The 26,965-nt window shown below is 43.3% G+C and overlaps 5 protein-coding genes across 6 annotated transcripts in view; 2 read left to right on the top strand and 3 right to left on the bottom strand.

The window, feature by feature from the left end:
* LOC122617147 (ecdysone-induced protein 78C) overlaps positions 1-11,734 on the top strand; it is a 33,738-nt gene extending 22,004 nt beyond the window's left edge. Inside the window, exons 4-6 of the mRNA XM_043792869.1 lie at positions 8,222-8,868; positions 8,941-9,216; positions 9,275-11,734. Coding sequence (XP_043648804.1) covers positions 8,222-8,868; positions 8,941-9,216; positions 9,275-9,652 — 1,301 coding nt within the window. The 3' untranslated portion in view covers positions 9,653-11,734. The remainder of the gene's footprint in view (positions 1-8,221; positions 8,869-8,940; positions 9,217-9,274) is intronic.
* On the top strand, positions 1,669-3,845 carry LOC122617152 (probable endochitinase). Of its 2 annotated transcripts, none has more exons than XM_043792876.1 (2): positions 1,669-3,042; positions 3,101-3,845. In XM_043792876.1, exons 1-2 carry the CDS (start codon positions 3,033-3,035, stop codon positions 3,628-3,630), a joined length of 540 nt encoding a protein of 179 aa, XP_043648811.1. In that variant the 5' UTR covers positions 1,669-3,032; the 3' UTR covers positions 3,631-3,845. The 2 variants fall into 2 exon arrangements, with proteins under 2 accessions (XP_043648811.1, XP_043648810.1); XM_043792875.1 differs by having other exon boundaries at positions 1,669-2,720; positions 2,785-3,845.
* A 191-nt stretch (positions 11,735-11,925) lies between the features above and the next one.
* Positions 11,926-13,167, bottom strand: LOC122617151 (inositol monophosphatase 1). The gene is made up of 4 exons (XM_043792874.1): positions 13,019-13,167; positions 12,816-12,949; positions 12,396-12,764; positions 11,926-12,343 (listed from the first exon to the last, which is right to left on the bottom strand). Exons 1-4 carry the CDS (start codon positions 13,085-13,087, stop codon positions 12,079-12,081), a joined length of 837 nt encoding a protein of 278 aa, XP_043648809.1. The 5' UTR covers positions 13,088-13,167; the 3' UTR covers positions 11,926-12,078.
* Positions 13,168-14,317: 1,150 nt separating this feature from the next.
* Positions 14,318-16,485, bottom strand: LOC122617149. Its single transcript, XM_043792871.1, has 3 exons — positions 15,331-16,485; positions 14,881-15,252; positions 14,318-14,812 (listed from the first exon to the last, which is right to left on the bottom strand). Exons 1-3 carry the CDS (start codon positions 16,353-16,355, stop codon positions 14,404-14,406), a joined length of 1,806 nt encoding a protein of 601 aa, XP_043648806.1. The 5' UTR covers positions 16,356-16,485; the 3' UTR covers positions 14,318-14,403.
* A 622-nt stretch (positions 16,486-17,107) lies between these two features.
* On the bottom strand, positions 17,108-26,695 carry LOC122617148 (acetyl-coenzyme A synthetase). The gene is made up of 6 exons (XM_043792870.1): positions 26,185-26,695; positions 19,429-20,167; positions 19,204-19,358; positions 18,949-19,117; positions 18,692-18,881; positions 17,108-18,053 (listed from the first exon to the last, which is right to left on the bottom strand). Exons 1-6 carry the CDS (start codon positions 26,493-26,495, stop codon positions 17,605-17,607), a joined length of 2,013 nt encoding a protein of 670 aa, XP_043648805.1. The 5' UTR covers positions 26,496-26,695; the 3' UTR covers positions 17,108-17,604.
* Positions 26,696-26,965: the final 270 nt, after the last annotated feature.

The following is a 26,965-nucleotide window of genomic DNA, read 5'->3' on the forward strand; positions in this document are numbered from 1 at the left end:
GTTCAGTGGGTTGAGCAGCATGTTGTCCCAATTAATGGTCACAGCTTCTGCTGTTCAGGAGCAATACACATACCTCATAGTTATTATCCACTATTGTGATCCATATCGCACCGTTGTTTTGATAGCTTCAGACACTTTGGCAGCTTCTGAAGATAAAAGCAGATAAAAGCGCCCCCTAAACGCCCACCGTTCGACTTGGCCCGCGAACACTGATCTTACCTACTTGGCGCTGTTAATTCGTATTATTAATTCAATCAATCACGGGGTGGATTGGATTGGATTGGACTGGCTGCCTGACTGGCAGCAGCTGCCCTAACGATCGATCACCCGGCAATCGGCGATCGACGGATCTGTTGGGAGCGTTGATCTCATCTGCGGAATGTATCTGTATTTGTATCTGTATCTCGGCTCTATTCAAGTATTTGTGGTGATGCGAGTGTGTTTGGCATTTCACAAATGTGGCGGCGTTCTAGTTTTGCCCTGTCGAAAAGCATTTTTGTCTTCGGCCTGACGTGTTGCCTCTTGGCTAATTTAATTGTTTGCTCTGTTCATTAAGGTTCCCTCGACCAGATAGATAGATGGATGGGATCCGAAGGCTTTTTTAGTTCATTGAAACATTTATAGCACAAACGCGCGTTCGCTGGGCTGGCATTTAATTTGCTAATTGCTAATGCGCTCGCAGCTTATCAATGTGGAGCATCAAAAGCTATTTTTCCTCTTCTATTTTATTTGATTTTCGTCCTCTTGCTACTATTTTTGACCGTCTGCCTTGTTTTGCTTTCTATTTTGTTTTTTATTTTTTTAATTTAGCCACACATTTCAGTACAAATATTTGATAAGACCCCTCGAATTCGCACGTCTCGCGGCGATAATTCAGCGGCATTGCTCATTCGACTTGTTTGCCCGCTTGCGGCATCAAGTTAAAGATGCTTCCGGCAGTTAAACTTTTAATTTCGACCGCTTTAATTTTTAATTGTGCATGCCTAATGCGAGGCTGAAATTCATTTTCGATTCTGACGCTGCATCCCATAAATGCGGTTTAAGAAAATGCTTATTCGAGCAAGTTCAAAATACTCTTAATGATGTGGTAATTCCGCCGAGTCTACACCGCAAAAAAATGTTTATTACTTTCGCAGTTTCACGCTTTTTATTCTTTTCCCTTTAATTTTAAATATTCTCGTAATCTGATTTGTGAAATGTTAAGAGCAGTTTTAAAACGCTCTTAGTGATATAAATATTGTCAAATCTTACACTGCAGAATAGAAACTATTTTTTGAGTTAAACGACGCAACTCATACAGTTCTTGAAAATCCGGGTGTGAAACGAAATGAAAAGTTTATTAAAACATATTTCTTTCGGTGTACCGATATTTTTGGAAGTTGGCACTCCGCTGTCGATAATCTACGCTAAGCTGCTGGCTAATTGAAATGTTTATGGCCGGACGTGAAGCGCGCCAGTTATTACAGATTTCTGATGAAGTCTTGTCGCTGGCAATTTATCTAAACCTCTGCCCATTAGGGGTTTATTTTCTCTCATTTCTTCGATATAGCCACTCTATCTATAGCGAGAGTCCAACCACCCAAGACTCTCCGTTTTTATCTAATTAGGTAGTCAAAACAAAAAATAGAGAAAAGAGAACGTCGTATAAACTGTGTCACTAAACAAAAATCCGAGCCGGGGCGCGGTGGAGGTGGAGCTCAACTTTGCCCAGAGAATTGTGTCAAATAGATAAAAAAGAAAAACGATGCCAGCGGCAACGACTGCGACAACGACGATGGTGGCAATGATGATGACGATGACGATGACGATGGTGATGGCGATGGCGATGGTGCTGGTCATATCGTTATAACGATGGATGAAGAAGGCGTCGGGGCAGCCACTCCTTTTCAGCACGATAATTATAACCTCGATTCCCCAGCTTTATGAGAGAAAACTGGCCCCGAAAATTGTGGAGCATTTGAATAATTTTACAAGAATGCAATCAACGTGAAAACAGAACGTAAAAGAAGAGATTGTCAAAAAAAGACAGAAAAGTAGGCGGTGGCTTTGTTGATTTAAATGGCACCCGAAATTCCGAGAGGGGAACTTTGGCTATATGGACAACTATTCAAATTGAGGTCATTCATCTCGCTTCGTTGAACGCGCTTAAGTGAATTATGTATACGTATGTACATATATATGTATGTGAGTGGTCCGTGTGGATAGGGAATCAGAATCAGAATCGGAGGTCTGGAGTATTTGAAGGCGGGTCAGCAACTCGGATGAGCATGTGAATGGGAAAGAGAAAGAAAGAGATGAAATTATTCCCCCGAAAGTGGTTCCATTTACACTGTGTGGAAAGCCTTTCTCCAAATCCCCGCTAATTGCCCGCAATTTGCCATTGGAATCTGTCAACCTCCCGCTGTTCGAAAATGTGATTGACTCGAGATCGATGCCCTCCGCTAAGGATTTCCATAAATATTTGCCAGCACTTTGGGATTTTGATCTTTTTGGCGTTCTCCGTCCGACTCGTTTCGGTTAGTGGTATAGTTTTGTTTCGTTTCGTATCGTATCGTATCGTATCGTATCGTATCGTATCGGTTCGTATCGCTTCGCTTGGCTTTATTTGATTTTCTTATGGGAGTAGGTCAGTTCAAAATTTGCATATATGGCTGCCTTTGATTTCTCGCTCGATTTTTTATTCATATTCTGACTGTTTGCCCTGCCCCAAAAACGTAAATGTGCGAACACGTGCTATACATATGATGATTTTCTTATCCATCGACTTGTTTGGATTTAATTCAGATCGATATCATTAGCGATGATTGGTTATAAAATAAACGAAGACTGCGCGTTATCTGTAGTGGAATGGAAGTGGGGGTGTAAGATGGACATACCGGATGGAATGGACAATGGGATTGGGTCAATTGCAAGGTAAATAAAAGGCAACAATGGAACTGTTTGACCAGCCATTATGTAACTAAAAAATGTCTATAAATCGGCATTGTTAAACCGTAAAGTTTTAGTTGCGATTCTGAAAGATTGCTGAAAGCATGAAGTTGGGTGAGCACTAGCAGGCTTCTGTTAATATAAATGCAGATCATAAGGACACACTTTGCAGCTCTGATCTTCTTGGGAGGACTCTGCATCCTCAGTGATTATTTCACTTCTGGACAGTATTTTATCTACAGTGCAGATGAAAGTTGCATCTGCTCGGGTCATTTGGTGAACGATTTAATTCCGGACTGCGAAGATTGCTCCGGTTACTACATTTGTGGCGATGGTTCCTACGAGAAGGTGAAATGCCCTCAGGGTTTGATTTTCGACCTTTCCTCAAAAAAGTGTGTGCTGGGTCAATGCCCAAGATTTGATGGCACTTGTTCAGTAAACACTACAACGCCTGCGCCCACCACACCGTCCACTACTAGCACAACTACAACGTCAGAACCTCCTGGGCCTTGTGCCAATGATGTGACATGCCAATTTCAAGAAAAGAGTATCCCTCATCCGTATCACTGTCGAAATTTTTACACCTGCTATGGAAGTTGCGCCGTTTTGGGACTCTGTGAGCTGGGAAAATGGTTCGATCGGGAGAAGAACTTATGCGATTATTCCTATAAAGTCATAAACTGTCCAGCTAACCAGGACTAAGACATGGCCTTTTTAGGTATTAAAGAGCATTTTTATATTTTATGAAAACTTATGAACCCCGATTAATATTGTATCAGCATCGAGTGCAATAACATAGTACTTGAGCTGCTTTCTTTAATACCGATGGCAACTTTTGGGACTTATTGTAAATAGTAAAGGAAATTACTTGTGGACCAACTGCAATCGGGGCAAAATTAAATCAAATAAATATGTGTCATGGCAAATCGAAGTGAGGCAAAGTTAATTTGAACGGTCATTAAACTGCAATTGCACTCATGAATAGTCAGCGAATAGGCAAAAATCCAACAACATGGCGATAATTTACGCAAATTGCTTGACACAATTTTGCAGTTCATTGTTATTGTTGCTCCTACTATTATTGCTGCTTTTGTTGTTGTTCCTGTTGCTGTTGTTGTTGTTGGTTGGGGCGTGTGGGCGGTTGCTGCGTTCGAGTTGTTGCTGTTGCCACCGCCGGCTGAGAAAAGAAACAAATTTAGCACGCAACTAACAATTTTAGCTGTTCCACATAGAGCGGCACACACTGGCAAACACACTCGCTGACTGGCACACCCAGCTGCATATGAAAGGAAACAAAAGTAGTTTCATCAGTAAAAACCTACCTTCGTACACGTCGCGGAAAAAGGAGTGCAAACCCTTTTTACAAAACGAAATATACTATTAAAGTTGAGCTGAACATAGGCTATTCCAACGGCTGGCCCCTTTAGCTTTGCTCTGTGGCACAGCAAGCAAACAACAAACTTTCACCCGGCAGTAAGCCGCAGCATTTTGGACAATTTCGTAACTGGGTAAACACACATAGTACACGCGCACACACTCTGGCTCGCCCGGGAAGTCATGCAAATGTAGAGAGTGTAAGGTGCATTAAGTGCAGCCAGCAGCGACAGGTGAACGAACGACCTCAAACGAGGTCATCGGATGGGCGGTGGGGGAAGGGGGAATGGGTAATGGGGAATGGGGGAAAGGGGGCGGCGCGGGGGAGGCCATTCATGCGCACGATAAAGCCGAAAAGCATCAACTATATATGCTTATGAACATATGTACGTACATATCTGTGTCTGTGCATGTGTTACTACGGCGTGGGGGAGCTTTGGCAGTTGGATGTTGCCTGTTGGCAGTTGGCAGTTGGCAATTTGGCCCCCTTCGCATGCTAATGGCCCGGCTCGGCCGGCTAAGCGTCGAAAGACCAAAAGCGACCAAAAGTTGGGGCACGAACGACAAAAAACAGAATCCAGCCAAATGTGGCAACTTTTGGGCACTTTACGAAGCGACGCTGCAGCGGCCGCTGCCACTGCCTCTGCTCGCACTTCTGCTGCCTCAGATCTCGGTGACCCAAATTTTTTGCTACAACCAGAAGTGCGGAGCGCGGCTTAGCAAAAAACCCCTCACCCAACTTTATGCACTGAACAAATTGTTGCAGTACTCGGCGTTATATAGAAAACTGCCCGTTTGTTCAATGCAGCAACATTATTTTTAAACGATACTTATACTTAATTTTAAAAACATTTTGTTGAGAAAAAATACGCTAATAAATAAACATTGCACTTTCAAATCGGCCTACTAGCTTAGGTAGCATTATAAAATATGTTTTCTTTTTCCTAAACATCTCATACGGTGTACAAAAATATATTCAACTTTTCGTGGAACTTAAAAGGAGTACAATGTGTCTTTCCCAGGTGCATTTCACACTGGAAATCTGGCCTAAACGAGTTTTTCCGCTCTCTTCTGGATCCCCACTTCGCTGCTCCGCTTTTCCCCCACTTCCCTGATGCTTTCATGCTTGTCATTTGGCTGCACTAAATCACTTAAGATGCTTTTAGCTGGGAAAAAAGTTAGAGCTTAGGCCAGCAGCAATGCTCCGCTTATTTATGTGGGCTTGGGCTGCCCAACTCCCCAACTTGCCCCGAGGCGTGTGTAATGGATGGTGTTGACCTGTCCTGAATGTGCGCCGCTCCGTGGGTGGTGACAGGTGACGTGCGAGTGGAGGTGCCGAGGTCCAGGTCCAGGTCGATTGAATAAATAATGATGGGGTATTATGTTGGGGACTTTGCTGCTTTGTGTGTTCCCAATTCCGCAAGCATGGAGACTCCAATTCCATTACGGACACACTCGCGACGACTTGAAACCTTGCCGAATTCACCTGCAAATCAATGTTTCGAGACCCTCGGTCGCTAATTGAAAACACCTTAGAACAAACAGAGCAAGAACGCCAAGTGGCCGCCATAAGCAATTAGCGCCGTATCGAAGCTGCCGACAGCCTCAAAACCCAATGTCCAATTCTACATGAGGGTCCTATTATCATAGTGTGTGGCGAATTATGCCATAATTAATTTACGAGCTGTGACAATTAACGCCAACGAGACAATTTACGATCAACGCTCTGCGGTGGGCGGTGAAAAGCGTGACTCTGGCACAATGCGAACCTAGAAACCCAGAGTTACGAGCGCCACAAGGCTGGTACTTAAAACTCGTCTGGCGACGGTCGTAATGGGATCATGTTGCTGCCCCACTAGGGTCAGGGAAGTTACGGCTCAGGGTCTTCCAGAGCTGCTAAGACTATCACCAAAATAGGTCAGCCATTCCGGGATTAGCTCATCAAATTTTGATAGGGTAAATATTTTCAGGACTAGACTCACCAATCAATAAATAAATAAAATAAATAAGTTAACAACTTGTATCATACTTGACTTATATAATGATAAGTAATCCTCCTTTCTGCAAAGTAGTCAAACTCTTAATTATCTGGCTTATAAGTTAAAAAATGTTTAAATATTAATAGTTAACAAGCATAAACATGTATTTGCCCAATGAAATCTTCGCGAAATGCTAAGAAATTAATGAGCAGAAATGTCTCCCTGTGCAGTGCCAACGACCTTTCTGACCCTAAGCACCATCGCAGCTGCCATGTTTTGGTGGGCCATAAATGGGTCAGTGTGTTGGCCATCTTTCACTCGGCTAGATTGTTATTTTTTCCCCTACATATGCTGGTGATGCTTTGCGTGCAAAAGAGTTTTCCGGCATCGCCTGTCCACGCCGCGTATGCGCAATGCATGCGAAGTTTCTTTCACTTTTGCTTTACTCTGAGCGTATTTTGTGTTACTTTATTTGATGGTGTCTTACGATGTTGTCAGTCCGATATGCTGACGCATAGTAAGAGCAGCGAGGGGCTTTCGTCATTAGTGTTGTGATTGTTTGTGTGGAAACCGCCGGCGGCGGCTACCGCCAGACCACAACAACACGCAGTAACAGCCCAAGTCGGCAGAGCCGAGGAAATAGCCGCACATAAACTCAAATAAGGCAAGAGGAAAAACAACGAAATCACTTGCCTACGTTTTCATATTGAGCGCAGTGGGTCAATGTCCCACTGATAAAGTGAGCATTGAAAGCCGGCAACTGGAGCAGCTGCGTCTGTTTCTTTTTTAGTCTGTCTATCTATCTGTTTGGTTGGCTTTTTGTGCAGCCAAATGCGATTTTAATTAATAAAATATGTGCTGTCTTCGGTTGCACAAAGCGAAATCGTCTCACATTTTGTAATTTCAAATACACAAATACACGACATTCAAGATATTCAAGAAATGACGAAACAACCTTATGGCTAATGAAGACTTCAAACGCTAAACGAAAAATTGAAATTAATTATTTTCCCCAGACAGAATGTATCGCATTTCGACAGACCAAGCAAACAACTTGTAGGACACGCAAATTTTCTAGTCGATAGAGCAGATATGTTGGTATTTGCTTGGAAGATACCCGAAAGTATGTACAAGTGTGTGACGCATTTCTAAGATTTATGCGTGTGCCAGTTTTTCACTTTCCCAACTAAATGCAAAGAATTTAACATCACTTGATGTGGGATATGATATGATATGATAATCGCGTATATTTTAGGGACCGTGTTTTTGAATTTAAATAGTCAGGTGACTAATAAGATACAAGCCATGAACAAATACGCACTATTTTAATGGGTAAACATGACCGTGCGCATCATCATTTCTTGGAAATATAAATGGAATGTAAAATGCCATTCATAGCATACTTTTTGGATGGACAGAAATAAATGTAAGTCTTACTTATGTATAGATGTAAAAGGAGATGGAATACACTAGTCAATTTAATAAAATGTCTAGAACCAAAATATCTTTAAAAATGAGGGCGTAAGAAGGGGCGTGGCAATCTCTGATACATACCTGCACAGCGTCTACGTCTCTCTCTCTGTATTATCTTAACTTTCTACCTTTTATGGGTCAAACCTTTTAGGGTGAGAAACGTTTTCTTCTACCTGCTACACCTTTTTAGCGACTCTATTAAGCCCCGCAAAATATTAAATTATTAAAAAATGTTAAAATTAAAACATATGCATACTTTAAAAAATAGTTGTTCGTACTTGTATGTATAAATCGACCTCTGCAGAATTTCCGGCTTCCGGACAATCAGAGAAGTCATTAAAATTGTAGGTACATACAGCAGCTTGTCTGTTCAGATACAAAACTTACTGTGGGGATTTTCGATTTGTAATGGTCCGAATAACTAAGTAACTCATTACCCCTTTTTTCAATATACTTTACCCATGCAGCTGTACGTTATGGTCGCGTTCCCAAGCGTTCCCGTGAGCTGAACGGAGCGGCTGTCTCCTCCGCCGCCGCTGGAGCTCCTGCCTCCCTCAATGTGGATGAGACCACCAGCAGCACACTGCACCCGAGTCACCTGCAGCAGCAACATCAACAGCATCTTCTACAGCAACAGCAAAACCAGCAACAGCAACAGCAGCAGCAACAGCAGCAACTGCAACAGCAACCGCATGTAAGCGGCGTACGAGTGAAGACCCCGAGTACTCCACAAACGCCACAAATGTGTTCGATCGCCTCCTCGCCATCGGAGCTGGGCGGTTGCAATAGTGCCAATAACAATAACAATAATAACAACAACAGTAGCAGCGGTAATGCCAGCGGTGGCAGCGGCGTGAGCGTCGGCGTTGTTGTTGTGGGCGGACACCAGCAACTGGTGGGAGGCAGCATGGTGGGCATGGCGGGTATGGCGGGCATGGGGACGGATGCCCACCAGGTGGGCATGTGCCACGACGGACTGGCGGGAACGGCAAACGAGCTCACCGTCTACGATGTCATCATGTGCGTGTCGCAGGCGCACCGCCTCAACTGCTCCTACACGGAGGAACTGACCAGGGAACTCATGCGTCGTCCTGTTACGGTGCCACAGAATGGGGTAAGTAAGCAAGCCACAGATGTTCTGAATTGGTTGAGGAGGTCCCGAATACTAATTCCCCCACTACCACAGATTGCCAGCACAGTGGCGGAGAGTCTGGAGTTCCAGAAGATTTGGCTGTGGCAACAGTTCTCGGCCAGAGTGACGCCTGGCGTTCAGCGGATTGTGGAGTTTGCGAAACGCGTACCTGGCTTCTGTGATTTCACCCAAGATGACCAGCTTATACTCATCAAGCTGGGCTTCTTCGAGGTCTGGTTGACCCATGTGGCCAGGTTGATCAATGAGGCGACATTGACACTGGACGATGGTGCCTACCTGACGCGCCAGCAGCTCGAGATACTATACGATGTGAGTTCAGCAAGCACACATTTATGAAAACATGCGTTTTTAGCATGGCTTTTTTTAGTCTGACTTTGTCAACGCCTTGCTGAACTTTGCCAACACCCTGAACGCCTACGGGCTGAGTGACACCGAGATCGGACTCTTCTCGGCCATGGTGCTGCTGGCCTCGGATCGAGCTGGACTCAGCGAGCCCAAGGTGATCGGCAGGGCCAGGGAACTGGTGGCCGAGGCGCTGCGCGTACAAATCCTGCGATCGCGGGCAGGATCCCCGCAGGCACTGCAACTGATGCCGGCGCTGGAAGCCAAGGTACCCGAGCTGAGATCCTTGGGTGCCAAGCACTTCTCACACCTAGACTGGCTGCGGATGAACTGGACCAAGCTGCGCCTGCCGCCCCTCTTCGCTGAGATCTTCGACATCCCGAAGGCCGACGATGAGCTGTAGGATGTGGGGCATGTGTGGGGCGATTCCCGCGATTCCAGGGTCGTGCAAGCAAACCGCAATAAAAACAAAAGAATATTCTACCACTTGTAGGCTTAAGCAACGTAGCTATAGATCGAAGTGGGAGGGCCGGAGATCAGATAAACGTCTACTCAGCATTACTGGAGAGATAGCTCACTAAGCATATATGCATATTACTATTACTAGCAGTGTTAGAGCGACTAGGACTCCCCGCTGAACATATCCATGCGCAAACATAAATTATTTATTTCATTGTTGACTCATCCAGCTCCACTCTAGGCATCACAGCATCAATTCCCCGCAAAATCCCAACCAAAATGGAGAAACGAATGCATCAAAATTCACCATTGGCCAGCTGGCCATCCTAGGCATCTATTTAGAACTCGACTGAAGAGCGAGCGTTAAAGTTCGATTAATACTGGTTTTTTAAAATAATATTAACTACTATAACCGATATCGAATATGTGTACGTTACGGCTAGCAATACGGAAATAGCGTAGTCAAAAAGCAAAAAGACCCACAACGTTCGCTTGCAGTAGTTGGAGATCCCATTTGACATAATATGTTATATAAATATTCAAGTTGATATGCTTAGTTTTAAACATTTCAAATTGAAGTTCGATGCGTTTATTGTATCTGCGTGTAAATAAATTTAAATTAATTTTTACCTTTAACTCGATCCGACTTGATTATTTTAAACCCATCTGCCCACTTGGTTGTCGGATGATCATTACCAGATCTTCGACGACGGCCACCTCCATTGAAAGTGTTCAGTTTCTTACTTAAGATCAGACATTAGACATTGTACGATTAAGATAATTGGGTTAGAGACCGTCTAAGTTAAGTGCTTTAAGGCTTCATTTGTAAAACTCGGAACAATCAAATTGTTTGATCAATTTTTGAATAGATTGGTGCTAAATTTGTGTGTTAAGTTTACATGGAAACAAACGAGGAAAACCCGACAGATGGACGAACAAAATATATGAATATAAACATTAAAATCGATCTATATATTAACTAAATGTATGTAAAAATCAAAAGGATTCTTATCTAAAAAGCTCTTCATTGATTGTTGAATTTATATAGAAAATTTTGTAAATTTTATTAGTGTGACAAAGGAAAATATTAAATGTAGAGGCAGCTGCAATCAATCTTGTGGCTGCCGTATTATGCTCCATGTGTACCTTTTGCTTATTGAACTAGAATATCAAAATCAACATAGATCTATATACATAAATTTATAGATAATTCGCAATGTATTAGAAGACACGCAATTTACAATGCTGTAGCAATTCTTTCTCCCGATCCTCAAAGAGTTCTCCTCTATCACATCCACTTATATATTTTCGATCCCTGCACATACCCAAGAAATCTCTGTGTTAATTTTGTAAACCAGTGCGCATAATGGAACCTTGTGAATGTAGCATTAAAAACGAGAACAGGAGCAACAGATTTTTAATAACATTATTAACTTATAACTAACTATTATATACATATATATAATAAATATATAGATACAATTTTTTACCTACCGTAGCTTTGATTACATTTTTCAATGATGTGTCAAATTTTAAATGGTCTTACCGACAGTCCAAAATACTCAGCAACTACAGCAGAAATACGAAAGGTCAGAAGTTACAGCGCATTAAGAAGGCCAACTTCCTACGATAATGGCTAATGTCCACTAATCGCTCAACTCGAATACAGTGCAAAGATCCAACCAGATGTATACAGAAATCATATATCAATATGCAAGACATTGCTTAGTTGTTTATTGATCCATACCAATGCCCAATCTGAACACATCGAAGATGAGTCGGCAGTCTCGACCTTGCAATGCCCCGTACTACGGCAAATTATTTGATGGTGTGCAGTATAGGGCATATAGATATCAGATACGAGGCCAGCTCGCTTTACTGAAAACCTAAAACAAAAATAAAAAATAGAACAAAACACCATATACATAACACTAGGCCGGAAAACCAAATAACAAAAGACGATAAGAATACTGCAAAAACTAATTAGAAAGCGAAATACATACGCAGATTGTAATAAAATTACAGAAAAACAAACAAACAAACGTCTTTAAATGATTTGATAAAGTAATGGAAAAGTAGGAAGGCTTATCAGCGGGTAAGAAACTATTTCAAAAGATATGAAATAAGAAAAAAAATTGCTGTTCCAGAAATCTCCTAAATGATTTGCCAAATTTGTTTTTAAAACACTAAAATGAGCATGGAAATTCGCAACAGCTATAAGTTTTTACATTAAACAATCGTTTTTATTTGGAATATCCATGACTATTCGTAGTCAATTCCGCTGTTAGGTACATGGTCGGTATATTTAAAATGCTTTTGGTTAGTTAAGTCCCATTTCGACTTATTTATAGGTACCTCAAACGCCGGTACTTAATCATCGCGAGGTAGGGGATGAAACTGCGTTAGCACCTTAGAGATCTCTTGGGCCAACTCTGGTGTGGCTGCCGCCAGGACCCTCCGCGACATGATGTCGAATTCGCCGCCAGTTGGATCGATGACCACTCCTCCTGCCTCCCGGACAATCAAGTCTCCGGCACACACATCCCAGGCGTGAATTCCAAATTCATAATTGGCATCGGCGGCTCCCAGAGCAACCATCGACATATTGAGGGCGGCCGAGCCAAGGACGCGTAAGCTGAAGTACATTGAAACAAATGAAATATTCTTCCATGAAAGTAATCACTTACCCATGCGCCCTTTTGGCCATCTTCTCGAAGTTTTCATGCACGACCTTCATCTTGACCTCGTCCCGAGTGGTTCCGAATTCACTGGTGACCAGCGCTTTTCCCAGTTCCTTCTGACCGCTCACATGTATCCTGCGCCCGTTGTAGAAAGCTCCATGCCCTCGTCTCGCAGTGAAACGCTGCTCCAGGATGGGATTGTAAACCAGGCCCAGCTCCGTGACCTTGTTCACCTTCAGACCAACGGAGATGCAAGAGTGGGGAAAGGCGTGCACAAAGTTCATGGTGCCGTCCACGGGATCAATGATCCAGGTGGGGTCATCGGTCAGCTTCTTGACACCCTCCTCCCCGCTACTTTCCTCCTCGCCGATGAACCTGTAACTCGCATAGTCGAAAAGCTAGCCGGAAAATCTGCACGAATCTTACTTGTGCTCCGGAAAGTGGCGACGAATGCCGTCCATCAGCAGCTGCTCCACATCCTTATCTGTTTGGGTCACCAAGTCGATGTCATTGCTCTTGCATACGAAGTCCTGTCGCTGCTCATTGTTCCGAGCGATGAGCTGAAAAATATACCGAGAAGAAGGAAAATTCCGTGAGCCTCCCATTGAGGGTTTTTCCACTGCTACTACCCTTCCAGCTTCCGAAACCAGGTTGCTGGCCACCTCTAAGCACTTTTCCACGTCCACGTTGTGTGACATTTTCCAATGGTGCTCTCTCTGTGATTGACTCTGGATTGACAATGAGCCGCTAACAAATCAAAAGTTGCAAGTATTAATTAAATTATACTACAATGGGCAAAGTGACCAAGGCTCGCGACCGTTAAATTGTTCCAATAAAGCTCGGGAAAATACTAATAAAATACCAAAAATATTTCTGATTGGACAATGTACCGTGGTTTTAGTTAAAAACAAGAGAGAACGCTATAGTCGAGTTCCCCGACTATCTGATACCCGTTACTCAGCTAGTGGAAGTGCAAAGGAGAGTTTTTGGCGGTTTGTGGGCGTTAGAGTGGGCGTGGCAAAAAGTTTTTTGGGAAATCGATAAAAATTTACAAGACTAATACAAAAATGAAAAAATATCAAAACATTTTTCAAAAGTGTGGGCGTGCCAGTTTTTGGCGGTTTGTGGGCGTTATATTGGGCGTGGCAAAAAGTTGTTTGGCAAATCGATAGAAATTTACAAGACTAATACAAAAATGAAAAAATATCAAAACCTTTTTCAAAAGTGTGGGCGTGGCAGTTTTAGGCGGTTTGTGGGCGTTAGAGTGGGCGTGGCAACATGAATCGACAAACTTGCGCTGCGTCTATGTCCCTGGAGTCTGTATGCCTAATCTCAACTTTCTAGCTTTTGTAGTTCCTGAGATCTCGACGTTCATACGGACGGACAGACAGACGGACAGACGGACAGACAGACGGACGGACAGACGGACATGTCCAGATCGACTCGGCTATTGATCCTGATCAAGAATATATATACTTTATATGGTCGGAAACGCTTCCTTCTGCCTGTTACATACTTTTCAACGAATCTAGTATACCCTTTTACTCTACGAGTAACGGGTATAATTACATTCTTTAGTAATCCTTGTCGATTTTCGTAGACTTTTGATATTAAACTAAAAATTTGTGAGGACCCTTATTGGTCTTTTATTTATAACTTAATCGACCATATAATTGCCGCAAACTTCAATCCTACGTATACTAAAACATACCTTTGTGAACAACCATGTACCGAAGAACTTCCACATATTAAAGACTTACAATAAACAATTTTGGAAATAATAACATACAAATGGGATGCCATATCGATATGGAAAATATGAAAAAATCATCTAGCGTATGCAAAATATATCTATACGTAGCATTAGAATGATAATTCATGGCTGCCTAAAAGATAACTTTAATTGGTACAAACAAAACTCAACTTAATTTTAAAACTTAGGAAAACCATGCATTGTCAGTTTATTAAACAACTAAAATTTGAAAATCCAATTTTTAGCTAGCCTTCCTAGTGGTCAGTTAGCAGTCGTCGCAGGTTTTTCGCTGGCCATTTCGGTGTCAGTGGTTTCTGGTGTATCCGAATCGGGGAAGTCCGTCTGGCTGGTAAAATCCCTGGTTTCCGGAGCAGGTCCGTACTCATTCGGGTTCACGGAACGCGGCTCGTCATCGCGTGGAGAAGGATAATTCTGCTCGAGGTAGTTACCCAAATCGAGAGCAAGGTACCCAGAAGAGGCAGCGAGGCAGCGACGGGACATTATATCCAGTTCATCTCCGTCCGGATCCATCACCACTCCTCCAGCCTCCTTGACTATCAAAGCTCCTGCTGCCATATCCCAAACGTGCAACCCAAAGTTGTAATAGGCATCCGCCACTCCGGAGGCAACCATTGCCAAGCCCATGGCGGAGGATCCAATGGAACGCAGCCTGCAATGAAACAGTAATAGTTGGTATATCTTAAATCTGACTAGACTCTCTAAATTGGAAATACTTACGCATGGGTCTTCTTTACCAGTCGCTGAGCATTCTCGATGGCCACCTGGTTACGCGCCTCATTGCTGCCCGAACTGTACTCCTGCAGAACCATGGCCGCGGAGAGGTTCTTCTGGCCAGTGGTCCTAATAATCTCACCGTTCATTTGAGCACCCTTCCCCAGTTGAGCCGTGTACATATTCTTCATGGGCGGATTATAGATAATACCAAACTGCGTCTCCTGATTTACCAAATAGGCCACGGAGATGCAGTAGTATGGAAAGTGGTGGACATAGTTCATGGTGCCATCAATGGGATCGATTATCCAGGTGGGGTCATCTGTCAGGGTCACCATACCAGTCTCCGACTTTGAAACTCTCTCTTCGGCAATAAACCTGCATGGGTAATAATATACAATCCACATTAAAAAAAAACAATTTTTATAAAACTTCCTCTAAGTATCCCCTACTTACTGGTGATCGGGATACCGTGAGCTGATGGCCCTAATGAAGGTCTCCTCGACAATGTTGTCAGTGGGAGTGACGATGTCGTTCGTGTGCTTTTTGGTGGTGTACTCCTGGCTCTTTTCGTTTTCCGCAAGAGCGATGGCACCAGCCTTCTTCACCTCCCTACAGGCCAGTTGGAACAAAGTGTCCAGATCGCCGGCGGAGAACTGATCCGGTAGCCTTGGGAATTCCTCTTCCACCTGCTCATTTTCCTCGTCGGAGTAGATCATGCCGGAAGTGTTGGTTCCCTTCGAGGCGAATACCTTGGATGGGTGAAAAGTGATGTCGGTGTTGGTCAACTTGCTGTTTAAGCTCTGCACATCGTCTTGGCTGCCATCAGTCGGCACGGACGACATCATGGGCGGTGGCAAGGGTACATCCTCCGGTCTCTGCGTCGGCGGGGCAATGGGCTCAGCTTCCTTGGGCGCAAAGTCAATGGACTTCTCTTGAAGCTGAGGTTGCGGAGGAGGAGGCGCCGATGGAGCAGCAGTTGGAACGGGTTTCTCTGGTTGTTTCGTCAGTGTTTCCTCCGATGACGAAGATGAAGTATCACTTATTTGTTTCTCCGATTTCCTCTTTTTCGGTTGTTTATCCACATCGGAAGATTCAATATCGGCGTCGGTATCGGAGGAGCGCTGAGGCTTGGGTGGAAGATCTGGCGCCACACCTCTCACCAAAGAGTTCCGCGACGAAATGTTAACCAAAGGCTTTGGTGGTGGTGTTGCCGCTTCACCAGAATAAGCGCCAGGCCGATTCGGATCCTTTAAAGTGTTTATTCGCGCTTGCGAGATCTTCATGGACATCGCCCGCTTATCGGGAGGCACCATGGAACCACGTCGCTCTTCCGCTTGCCGCAGTGTTGTCACCCGGGCATCCTGCTGAGTAGCCTCGTGATCCTCCAAGCCGAATCGGGTAGCCGCATTTCCGGTGGTGGTCTGGTCTGGAGGACGTTGAGCTGGTTCCTTGCTTGGTGTATTCGATCCGTCGGCCATTCTGGTGGTGCTCGCCCACAGCCCAACAACAACCAAGACCAAGTTCTGGCACTGCCACCCAGGTGTTGAAAGACCGAGCCGAAAATCAACAAAACAAACTTGACAAAGGCCGAGAGTTGACTGAATCACAGGAAGTATTAAGCTCGGCTAGCGCGATCTCGATAATCATGACTCACATTTCATAAGAATTTCTAAATATAATATAGTCGTTGGATTTGTAGGTTCAAACACATTAAAACAATAAACTTTATTATGCACATATGTACGTTCATATACAGAAATATATATATATATATATGTAGATATGTAAATTGCAATCCTTCGTTCGCCAACGCAGTAAACTAACAATCTTTTTACAATCAGACTGGGGATCGCTGCCCATATGCATTAGTTCTAGGTCGATCTCCCCATAATAACGATCTCTAACAATAAAATCCTCTATAATATCAATAGGCTTGCAGCTGTAACTGTGATATGTTTCGTTGCAGTAAGTCTTCTGACCGTATAACATATATATATAGTGTATATAGTATATCCGAGCGGTTCTCTTTAACATGTAGATCGTATGTAGGAATGTGGCCAGCATTATTCCACAAAGATATGTATCGTTCTCAAACTTATGGGCTAATGGGACGGGGAAGAAACCGATTTCCCCGATCGTCTCCGGACTTACGTGCGCATCTTCTCAGGTCTGAAAAGGTGTAAAAGAGATACTACAAAAAAAGGATACAACAAAAAATAAGTTATCTGTGTAATTTGTGGCGATAATTGGAATCGTGTATATATTTTGTCTCATATCAATTCTACTAAAAATACATACATAAGTAAGATATAATTAAATTTGTATCACAACGAATAGGCGAGAACTTAAACTACGACTACAACGAAGAAACAAAAGAACTGGAAAATGTGTGCGTGGTGAGCATGTTAACTACGGTGAGCAGGCATGTACACAAAATTATATTGACGATAGATAACTGGGATCGAAAATCATCCAGTCACTTACTTACGCACACGCTTAGGCCTACGAGCTAAGTAGAATTTTAAAGGTGCTAACCACGTCGTAGCCCGGAACGGAACCAACATTAAGCAGTAGGTAATTCATATAAGTAGAGGGAGATTTACAGGATACGTAATCGGGATACGTAAGTGGTAGAAATGCGATGGCAAAGTGGAGTGGTCACTGCAACCGGAGAAAGCCTTGGGTGAAAGGATTCTGGCTGCTGCCAGTTGGTCCAACAACTACCATCTACTTGGCCTCCAATGGCCGGTTGGCGAACAGTTGCTCCACAATTTGCTCATCGGCCAAGGTAGATGTGTCGCCCACGTTGCGATCGTTAACCGCGATCTTGCGCAGCACACGACGCATTATCTTGCCGGAACGGGTTTTGGGCAGTCCGGGAGCGTTTTGAATGACATCCGGCATGGCAAAAGGGCCGATACGTTCTCGCACCATCTTCTTAAGGTCGGAAATTAGCTTCTGATCAAAGACCTCGTTCTCGTTGGGCGTAATGAAGCAGTAGAGACACTCGCCTTTGACGGGATGCGGACGGGAAACCACGGCGGACTCAGCCACGCGAGGATGCTCTGTGAGAACTGACTCTACCTCGGCGGTGGACATCAGATGACCGGACACGTTTAACATGTCGTCCACACGACCAGTGATCCACAGATAACCATCAGCATCGCGACGGGCTCCTATGAGGAAAAGATCAAAACAAAAGTTAGCAACCTATATCCACTTTAAAATCACAAAGAAAAACAGTTCTAAACTTAACAAGAGAGAACGCTATAGTCAAGTTCCCCGACTATCTGATACCCGTTACTCAGCTAGTGGAAGTGTGAAGAAGAGTCTTCATCACTGACAGTTTTTGACGGTTTGTGGGCGTTAGAGTGGGCGTGGCAAAAAGTTTTTTAGCAAATCGATAAAAATTTACAATACTAATACAAAAATGAAAAAATTTTAAAACATTTTTTAAAAGTGTAGGCGTGGCAGTTTTGTGCGGTTTGTGGGCGTTAAAGTGGGCGTGGCAACATGGATCGACAAACTTGCGCTGCGTCTATTTCTCTGGAGTCTGTATGCTTTCTCTCAACTTTCTAGCTTCTATAGTTCCTGAGATCTCGACGTTCATACGGACGGACAGACAGACGGACAGACGGACAGACGGACGGACAGACGGACATGGCCAGATCGACTCGGCTATTGATCCTGATCAAGAATATATATACTCTATATGGTCGGAAGCGCTTCCTTCTGCCTGTTACATACTTTTCAACGAATCTAGTATACCCTTTTACTCTACGAGTAACGGGTATAAAAACAGTTTCAGACTCACCATCGCCAGTGCAGTAGAAACCTGGGAACTTTGAGAAGTACGTGTCCTCAAAGCGTTCATGGTTGTTATACAAGGTGCGCATCATTCCCGGCCAAGGCTGCGAGAAGACCAAGTAGCCCTCGCCCTCTCCCTTAATTTCAATTCCGCACTCATCCAGCAAAGTGGGCTTGACACCAAAGAAGGGGAATGACTACGAGTGTAAGGAAATAAGTTATAGTACAGTTACTGACATCAACCAGCCAACGGGATTTACTTACAGCAGATCCGGGCTTCATGGGAGTCGCTCCAGGCAGGGGTGTAATGACATGTCCACCGGTTTCCGTTTGCCAGAAGGTGTCCACAATGGAGCACTGCTCCTTTCCAATGTACTTGTAATACCACAGCCAGGCCTCCGGGTTGATGGGCTCACCCACGCTGCCCAAAACTCTGCAGGTCAATAACGACATTAGAAAAGTTGTTTTGGTCCCAAGTGATATGCTCAAACAAGTAAGAATAAAGGGTGAAAAACCTACTTGAGTCCGCTCAGGTTGTGCTTCAGAACAGGACCCTCGCCGAACTTCATGAGTGCACGAATCGCCGTAGGAGCTGTGTAGAATTGGGTGACCTTATATTTGTCAATGACACTCCAGTACCGATCGTTTCCAGGGAAGAATGGTGTGCCCTCGAACTGCAATTACCGGGTAGTAGAAACAGTTAGTCAGAAATCAATTTTTGTTTACATTTAATCAGCCACTTACAATCACTGAAGTGGCACCATTGGCCAACGGTCCGTACACCACGTAGGTGTGTCCCGTGATCCAGCCAACATCGGCGGTGCACCAGTAGATATCCCCTGGCTTATAGTCAAATACGATCTTGAAGGTCGTAGCCGCATACAGCAGATATCCGGCGGTCGTGTGAAGCACTCCCTTGGGCTTGCCAGTGGAGCCACTAGTGTAGAGCATGAACAGCGGATCCTCGGCATCCATCCACTCGGGATAGCAGGCCGGCTCCTTGTCCTCCATCTCCTCATGCCACCAGTAATCGCGGTCATCGGTCCACGGAATTTCCTCCTCGACATGATCCAGCTGGCACGGAGTCACGCGCTTTAAGTGCGACACCACAATGCACTTCTCCACTGAGTGACCCATCTCCTCGACCTTCTCCAAGGCCGTGTCGCACAGCGCCTTCAGGTACAGGGGTTTCTCTCCACGCCAAGCTCCATCCGCTGTAATCAGCAGCTTGGCCTTGCAATCGAACATCCGCTCCGCCAGCGAGTCCGGTGAAAATCCGGCGAAAACGATCGAGTGCACGGCTCCAATGCGGGCGCAGGCCAGCATCGCGATGGGCAGCTCCAGAATCATGGGCATGTAAATGGACACACGATCGCCCTTTCGAATTCCATGATCCTTCAACACATTGGCGAACCGGCACACCTCCTCCAGCAACTTGCGATAGGTAAGACCCCGGGAATAATCGTCGGGGTGGTTGCCCTCCCTGAAACAATGGCAAAAAGAAACACGACCATGAGGAAACACATTGCATTATATTCCAACATACTTAGTATTACTTCTACAAGTATAGTATTTACATTGAGCACGCGCCGGTGGCGTTCTCAAATGGGTGGCCGCGTACCGGGTACCCCACAATTGGACTAATTACCCCGACCACAAGTGGATCACTTACTGTAATGCGAGTCTTCCTAATTGCCCGAGCAGACTTAATTCGATTTTCTGAGCTCAAATTGTCACCTAATTTCAAGGAGACATTTTATGGCTATGGTGTTCTTACCGTGTATGTACATATATAGTAAGACTTGGCGTTGCGCAATTGTATATACAAGTACTTTGTATTCCTTTCCCTTTTTGTTCTGCACTTGGTAACAGAAGCCAGTGCTAATAACCTACTTTATTGAATAAATGCACTACATAGTTGTATAAAGTATGTGAAATTAACGGTAACTTACTAAAAAGTAATTATATTTTTCCAAAAATAAATAAGAAAATTAATCCCAATCGAATATCCATTCCGAATAAACCCAAATTCACGAGCAAGTAGTGGGCACAGTTAATGTTACCCTAATTGTTGCTATTAAATAAACGAATTTAGAACTCAACACGAAATGGAATGTGAAATTTGTCAGAGCTTTGAAAGCTTTGAATGGGTAAACAAAGATCGTGACTGGGCTAAATCGTGAATGGTTTCAGCGTTCAAAACGGATATAAGCAGTCGCGATCACCGACGGTCAGACATGAAACTTGAAGAGTAAGGGGAAAGCCATTTCCATGGCTGTTTTGGAGGTCAAGGCAGATTAGCAACGCAGAAAAACAGCAATAAACTACACGACAGGTGGACTAGAAAGGTAGACAATGCAATCAGCACAGTATAAATCATCACCGGTTGTCCGTCACTAGCGATAAGAATTAGAATTAGCCGGCAATAAAGCGTCTATTAGTTTGGCCCAAAAATATGTATTGCCAAAGAAAAAGCAGGAAGCTGACGGAACAACGACAAAAGCTCGCATCGTGACGTTTTTAAAGGGGTTATTTTAGTACCGCTGACTAGTCCGCAGTGTTCAAAGTTCGCCCTGAAAGGGGTGACGAGTGCCAAGTGGGGCTGTTTGGTGTTTGGACTGATTTTACTGGGCCAGAACCACTTCCGTGAAATGATATTCCACTTGAACGAAATACCTGTTTGTACTTGTACTTGTCAATTAGTAAGATGGTAAAAATAAATAAAATACGCAATGAAAGCACCCCTCGACTGCGACTCGAACTGTTTTAGTTACTGGGCTTAGTCATTTTCATCCCTAACCCTGTACTAACTATAGATTCTTGCTCTTTCCCGAGCAATAGCTTGCAAGCTGCCATCATGAGATGAAAATTTGATTTAACTTGCTCTTTGCCTACAAAATGTATTCCAGCCAAACCAATGAATTACATTTTATCTGATAGCGAGACGGAGTTCATAATGTTTTTAGTAAATCGAAGTTGCAAAACTCAAAATGCAGTTGAACCAAAAAGTCACCTGACCTAATTATACTTGAACACCCAAACTCTGTACTATTAATGTCATTTGTAATCTCTTTACCAGGTTTGCACTACTAAGCAATTTTCAAAAAAAAAAATGGAAAAAAACGATAACCATTAACGAACAGAAGGCAGGTAAAGATCATACATCAGCTTCGTACAGTTCAATAAACTGCTCGCATAATCCCATCCATACATAACTGCAGAATTTTATCCCAGCACCCAATTTTGATTCCGTGATTGCCATGGGACTATAGAGCAAATCGGCGAAGTAACAGCAGAATCGGAAATACTGCAGTGCGATATTACTTAGGGTTGCACAGGCTTTCCACCGAGTCTGTCTTGACGGCCAAAGGCATACAATCAGAATGACTCTGCACGAAAACACCCACATGTTACTTGAATAGTACCTCTACAATACAGTCTTTGCCACAACATCTGAGTTCCTCGTGCTGCGACCCTTTCCAAATCTGTTTTTCCATACTTATCGGATATCCTCACGGACGAGCGGCTAACAACTTTATCATTTGTACATTTTACAAGTCCCGTCAGATGCCCAACAGCATCACTGCAACATCTTCTCTAGCTTTCCAGATCAGCAATAATTAAGAGAGCCCCTCAATTTCTTACGTCAACATGACTTATAGATAAGATCAAATAAATATAAGCAAACTAAAAGAAAATATATATGTATGTACATATATATATTTTCAACACCTGGTGATTGCCAGACTGTGCCGAAATCCTAATCAGCCGGCGACAGCTGACAGACAAGGAAAACTAACTTGTGCACTTGCGGACATCCTCTTCACTTATCAGAGTTTGGAGCACTAGCGGTGCCTACTCCTCCGCGTGAGTAACCAAGCTATTGGGAAAAATGTGGCGCGACGAGTGTATTAATTTCCAATTTAGAGGCGTAATCGGGCCACTCGCCTCCTAATCTCGTCGCCGGATCGCCAGACAAGAAATTTTCCATGCTGCCTTAAAAACACCTCATGCACCGTCCCGATCCGCCATCTACCATTCACCTCTTGACCAAGGGAAGACGCGTGGCCGTCTCCCGCTTATCAGAAATCGGAAATCCGAAAATATACTAAAAACCGCCACTCTCACCACACGTGCGAGCCAAAAAAGAAAAAATTATGAGGAATGGTATAACAACTACGGCGAGAACAACAAGCACCGGCGACTTATCTTAATAACAATAACATCAGCTGTTGATTCGCGTGTCGCATGTATCGCATGGAATATTTCTGTTTCCTTCATACACTGTGCAAAAACCCTCAGGCTTTCCAGTTTACAATATTTAAAATATTTGTAAACAGCTAAAATAATTTGTTTGGCAAAAACTGATAGAAAATTAATGAGAAAATCCGTTTACGTAATACGGTGGATATTTAGCGCATCGATGTAGTTAGAATATTTATTACTTCAAAGTTCCCATTCATTCGTTTTTATGACCGGAAAAAATTACTATGTTTAATTTTAATGTCTATGTATAACCTCACAATTCTATTCTATTCTATTTTGACGGAGTTTTTTGTACTTAAAAAATATTGTTAATACTCTCCAAACGAGCAGAAAGTGGATTCCTTGCAGTTAGACCAAGTCGTGTTAAGATCAAAATTTGTTTGGCCACAAAACCATCTGACTTCTTGCAGTGATTTCATCTATCTCTTTCTATCGCGTCTCCGTGTCTGCTCGGGCCCTACAGTTTGAGAGACATTATCGTACGATGCTCCTCCACTTTGTTTATCTAAAGATCGTTTATTTGTTTTAACGGCTTGGCGCATTTTTGATTTGTGTGAAGAGAGTAGCTTACAGCTTACATTATTTACTTCTGTAAAATTCTGTAAAAGGGCCTGTCAACCTGTCTCATGTGGAAACACTGATAACAATGGCGAAAGAAGTCAAGAAATGCCTACGCAGCATTTTTATACATATGTTAGTTTTTGCCGCTCTTTTATTTTTTAGCAGGTAAACAGACAGACAATCCATTATTTTTTTTATACATATGTATGTAGCTCTCCCTCTACTACCTCTCTCCTAGTCTTTCTTCGTGCTTGGAGCGCAGTGGCTCTCTAATTGGTTGTGAGTGAATCAGACGATGTGATCGCGTGATTTTCTAGACGCCCAGTGGCTGTCAAACTGTTACCGCTTACTGGAAAATTAGAAATACCTTACTTCTATAATTTTTGGTTAATTCCCCATTTTTCCCCGTATTTAGCTTTAGTCAATTTCCCCGTCTTTTACCTATTCTACGCCACCTTTTGCCCAGACGCCGGCTGACACAAAAATTAAAGGAAAGAAAAAAATGGCAAACTGTTTAACGCAAAGACGCGCTTCCATCAATTTGAATAAACAATTTGCGCGCATTGTCAAATCGTTTACATAATATTGCTCGGCTTTCGCCTCAGGCTTTCGTGTGTTTAATTCGACTTAATTTTGTTGCTAACGACTCTCGAAACTGAAAACAGTTTGCGTAAATCGGTTTGGTTCGAAACGGTTATTTTGGGATTGAGGCACAGAAACCTAGCTTAGTTCCACGGAAGCAAAAAAAAATATTTAAGAAATGCAAAGGTATTGTTTTTTAGGCTTGGAAAAAATTCTCATAAAATACACTAAAACTCTGTTTTTTTTAAAGTAAATGTAAAATTTTAACAATTAATTAGGCCAGACAAACTTGAATGAATTTAAAGCCTCAAATACTAGAATTGTAAAGCTTTTCCGATTCGTTGCGCCTATCTATGCAATAAAATTGGCACATAAATTGTAAGATTTTAGCTTGCTGTGGTTTGCAATAAAATTATCTGAGACGGTGGTTCGAAAAGCGTTAATTATTACTCATTACGTGCACACGGTTTTTTCAGCCTTATTGGGTCTGTGTCCCACTTTTTATCTTATCTAAGGAAAGTGAGGACAGATTGTGGGCTGGGATTAAATAATTCCCAACAAAAGTGGGAAATAGCCGAGAATAGTAGTAGTGATGGGCCGTCGTAACTTCGACGCTGAATGGGAACCAATACTTCCAATGACCTTGTAATTGCCTTTCAGTTACCTGACTTTCATTTGCATTTCCTCCGGCACACGCGCCCCGCCCCCTAACCCGCCTCTCAAATGATAACCCCGAGATAAGCTCATTAGCATTAACATTTGTTTAACTTTGTGTTTTTTGCGCCCTGACGCATTGATCGGTGAACTTTGGGTCTGAAAACAACAAAACAAAAAACCACCGCAACCAAAACAAAATACTTATTTCGTCCATCCAGTACGAGCTATTCAATTTAATTGCGATTTGAGTGGGCACTTGAGAACCTCAAAAGGTAATATATAGTACGGGCTTTTCGGTAGCTAATCAGCGAAAGGGAGTGTCTGTTGCTAATCGCAGTCAACGAAGTATGTACATAGATTTAAAGTGCACATTTTAAAGTGAACATTCATATATGTATAGTGGGAGAAGTCCCTAGCTATTATTGCCTTTGATTGTTTAATTTTTGTTACGAACGAATCCTTCCTCCTCGTGTGGAGAAACAAACAAATGATAAAAAGATGAGTTAAAAACTGAACTTAGATAAGACATCAGAATGTACGGATATTGCTCCTTTGAGGCAAGTATTAAGTTTTGCGAATAAAAAAGGAGGTTTTGGTTTAGATATTTTTGTTATAGCGAGCTTAACTCAAGTGACAGTGAGCCTTAAACTTTTCTTTATGTTCAAAAACAAGGAAAATGTACTACAAAATAATTAGAAGTACTGACAAAATACCGAAACATAATTAAAAACGAGTCCAGTGACACACAAATTTAAATTTATAAATAAAGAAGAACATTCTTACTAACACTAAACAAAAAAGTTAGCAAAAACATGTGAAAAAAAAATCAAATAAGAGCAAAGTTTCTTTTTTTCAGGGCTTCCCCAACCGGTTTCACTGTAAATCGATTTTAACTGAATAAATAAAGAAAAACCAAACGTAAACTTGGCCGGGTCACCCCCTTATGAGGGTCGTCTCGAGAAGACTAGCCCTGACATTGACCCAGAGTCGGAGTGCCTAGCAAAGCCGCATTTAGAAAGCCAAATACCTCCCGAAGTTGAATTATTTTAGGTCGTTAGTCCCACTGTCACATTTGGCATGCAGACGATTAAGCCAATTATTGGCAATCAAAACGAAAAAAATCGCTCAAATTAACAGACACAAAAGTAATAAGGGAAAAGTTCGCAACCAAAACCGATGGCAGGTGATATGTCCCATCGAGTTGCATCCTTGTGCACATATTTAAATTATGCAAAAGGAGAGCTATCATCTGTTTTGGTGTGGTGCCTGCGCAGTAAATCCTGTTCAAAAAGAGCCCACCTTTCTACGTCACTAGGCGAGAGTTTCGTAACATACGAAAAATCAATAATCCTGCGCTGCCACCTAAATACTTTTGTTTTCGTGCGACCTACGCCACAGAAGGGAAAGTGGGCGAGGATTTCCAACCAGACTCACCAGTAGTAGGCTATCTGGTCGCCCAGACCGTTCCTAACGTTGCGATCTAGTAGATTGTAGCACAGATTGGTGGAGGCACCCTCCATCCATTTGATCGAAATGGGTCCCTTGGAGATGTTGAAGTTATACTTTAGGAACTTCTCCGGGTCGGCGGGCGTTTCCCAGTGGAACTGCTTGGCCACGCGGGACCAGAACTCGGCCGGATTGTCCAGCGACTCCTGATAGAACTTCTGATACTCCTCGAAGCTGGATATGTAGGCATTTTGGCTGATGGCCGGATTGGGATCGTATATTGATTTTTCGGCTGGCATTTTGTTTTTGATTTGTGGTTTTAGTTATTGGTGTATATCCTTGAATTATTTTCCCTTGTTTGCGGTCTTCAATTATCCTGTTTTGCAATTATCCTTAGCTTTTTGTGTGATTGTTTTTATTATTTTTAGGGGTTGGTTCTCGAGCAGCATGCGCTTCTCGCACCGCACGGAATGAGTTCTTTTTGAGCACTGACCACTCGCATGAGCTACTGCCAAGCTTTTCGCCTTCGTTGCCATAGCTTTCCGCATCGAAAAGCTTTGGCGAACACGCTCTTCAAGTTCAATGGGACATGGGCGGCGCTTTTTGGAGGGCTTATCATCTGGATCGGGCATATTTCCAAGGCGCGACTTGGACATCCTTATCGCCAGAGCACGGCGTAACTTTCCAGAGAGGTAGGTGTGTCATCGGTCCATCACCGAATCAATCAGGTGATGGCTGAATGCCGTGGCGTGCGCCATCGCGTGTCCAA

This window comes from Drosophila teissieri, chromosome 3L (assembly GCF_016746235.2).
Source record: "Drosophila teissieri strain GT53w chromosome 3L, Prin_Dtei_1.1, whole genome shotgun sequence".
Taxonomy (NCBI): Eukaryota; Metazoa; Arthropoda; class Insecta; order Diptera; family Drosophilidae; genus Drosophila; species Drosophila teissieri.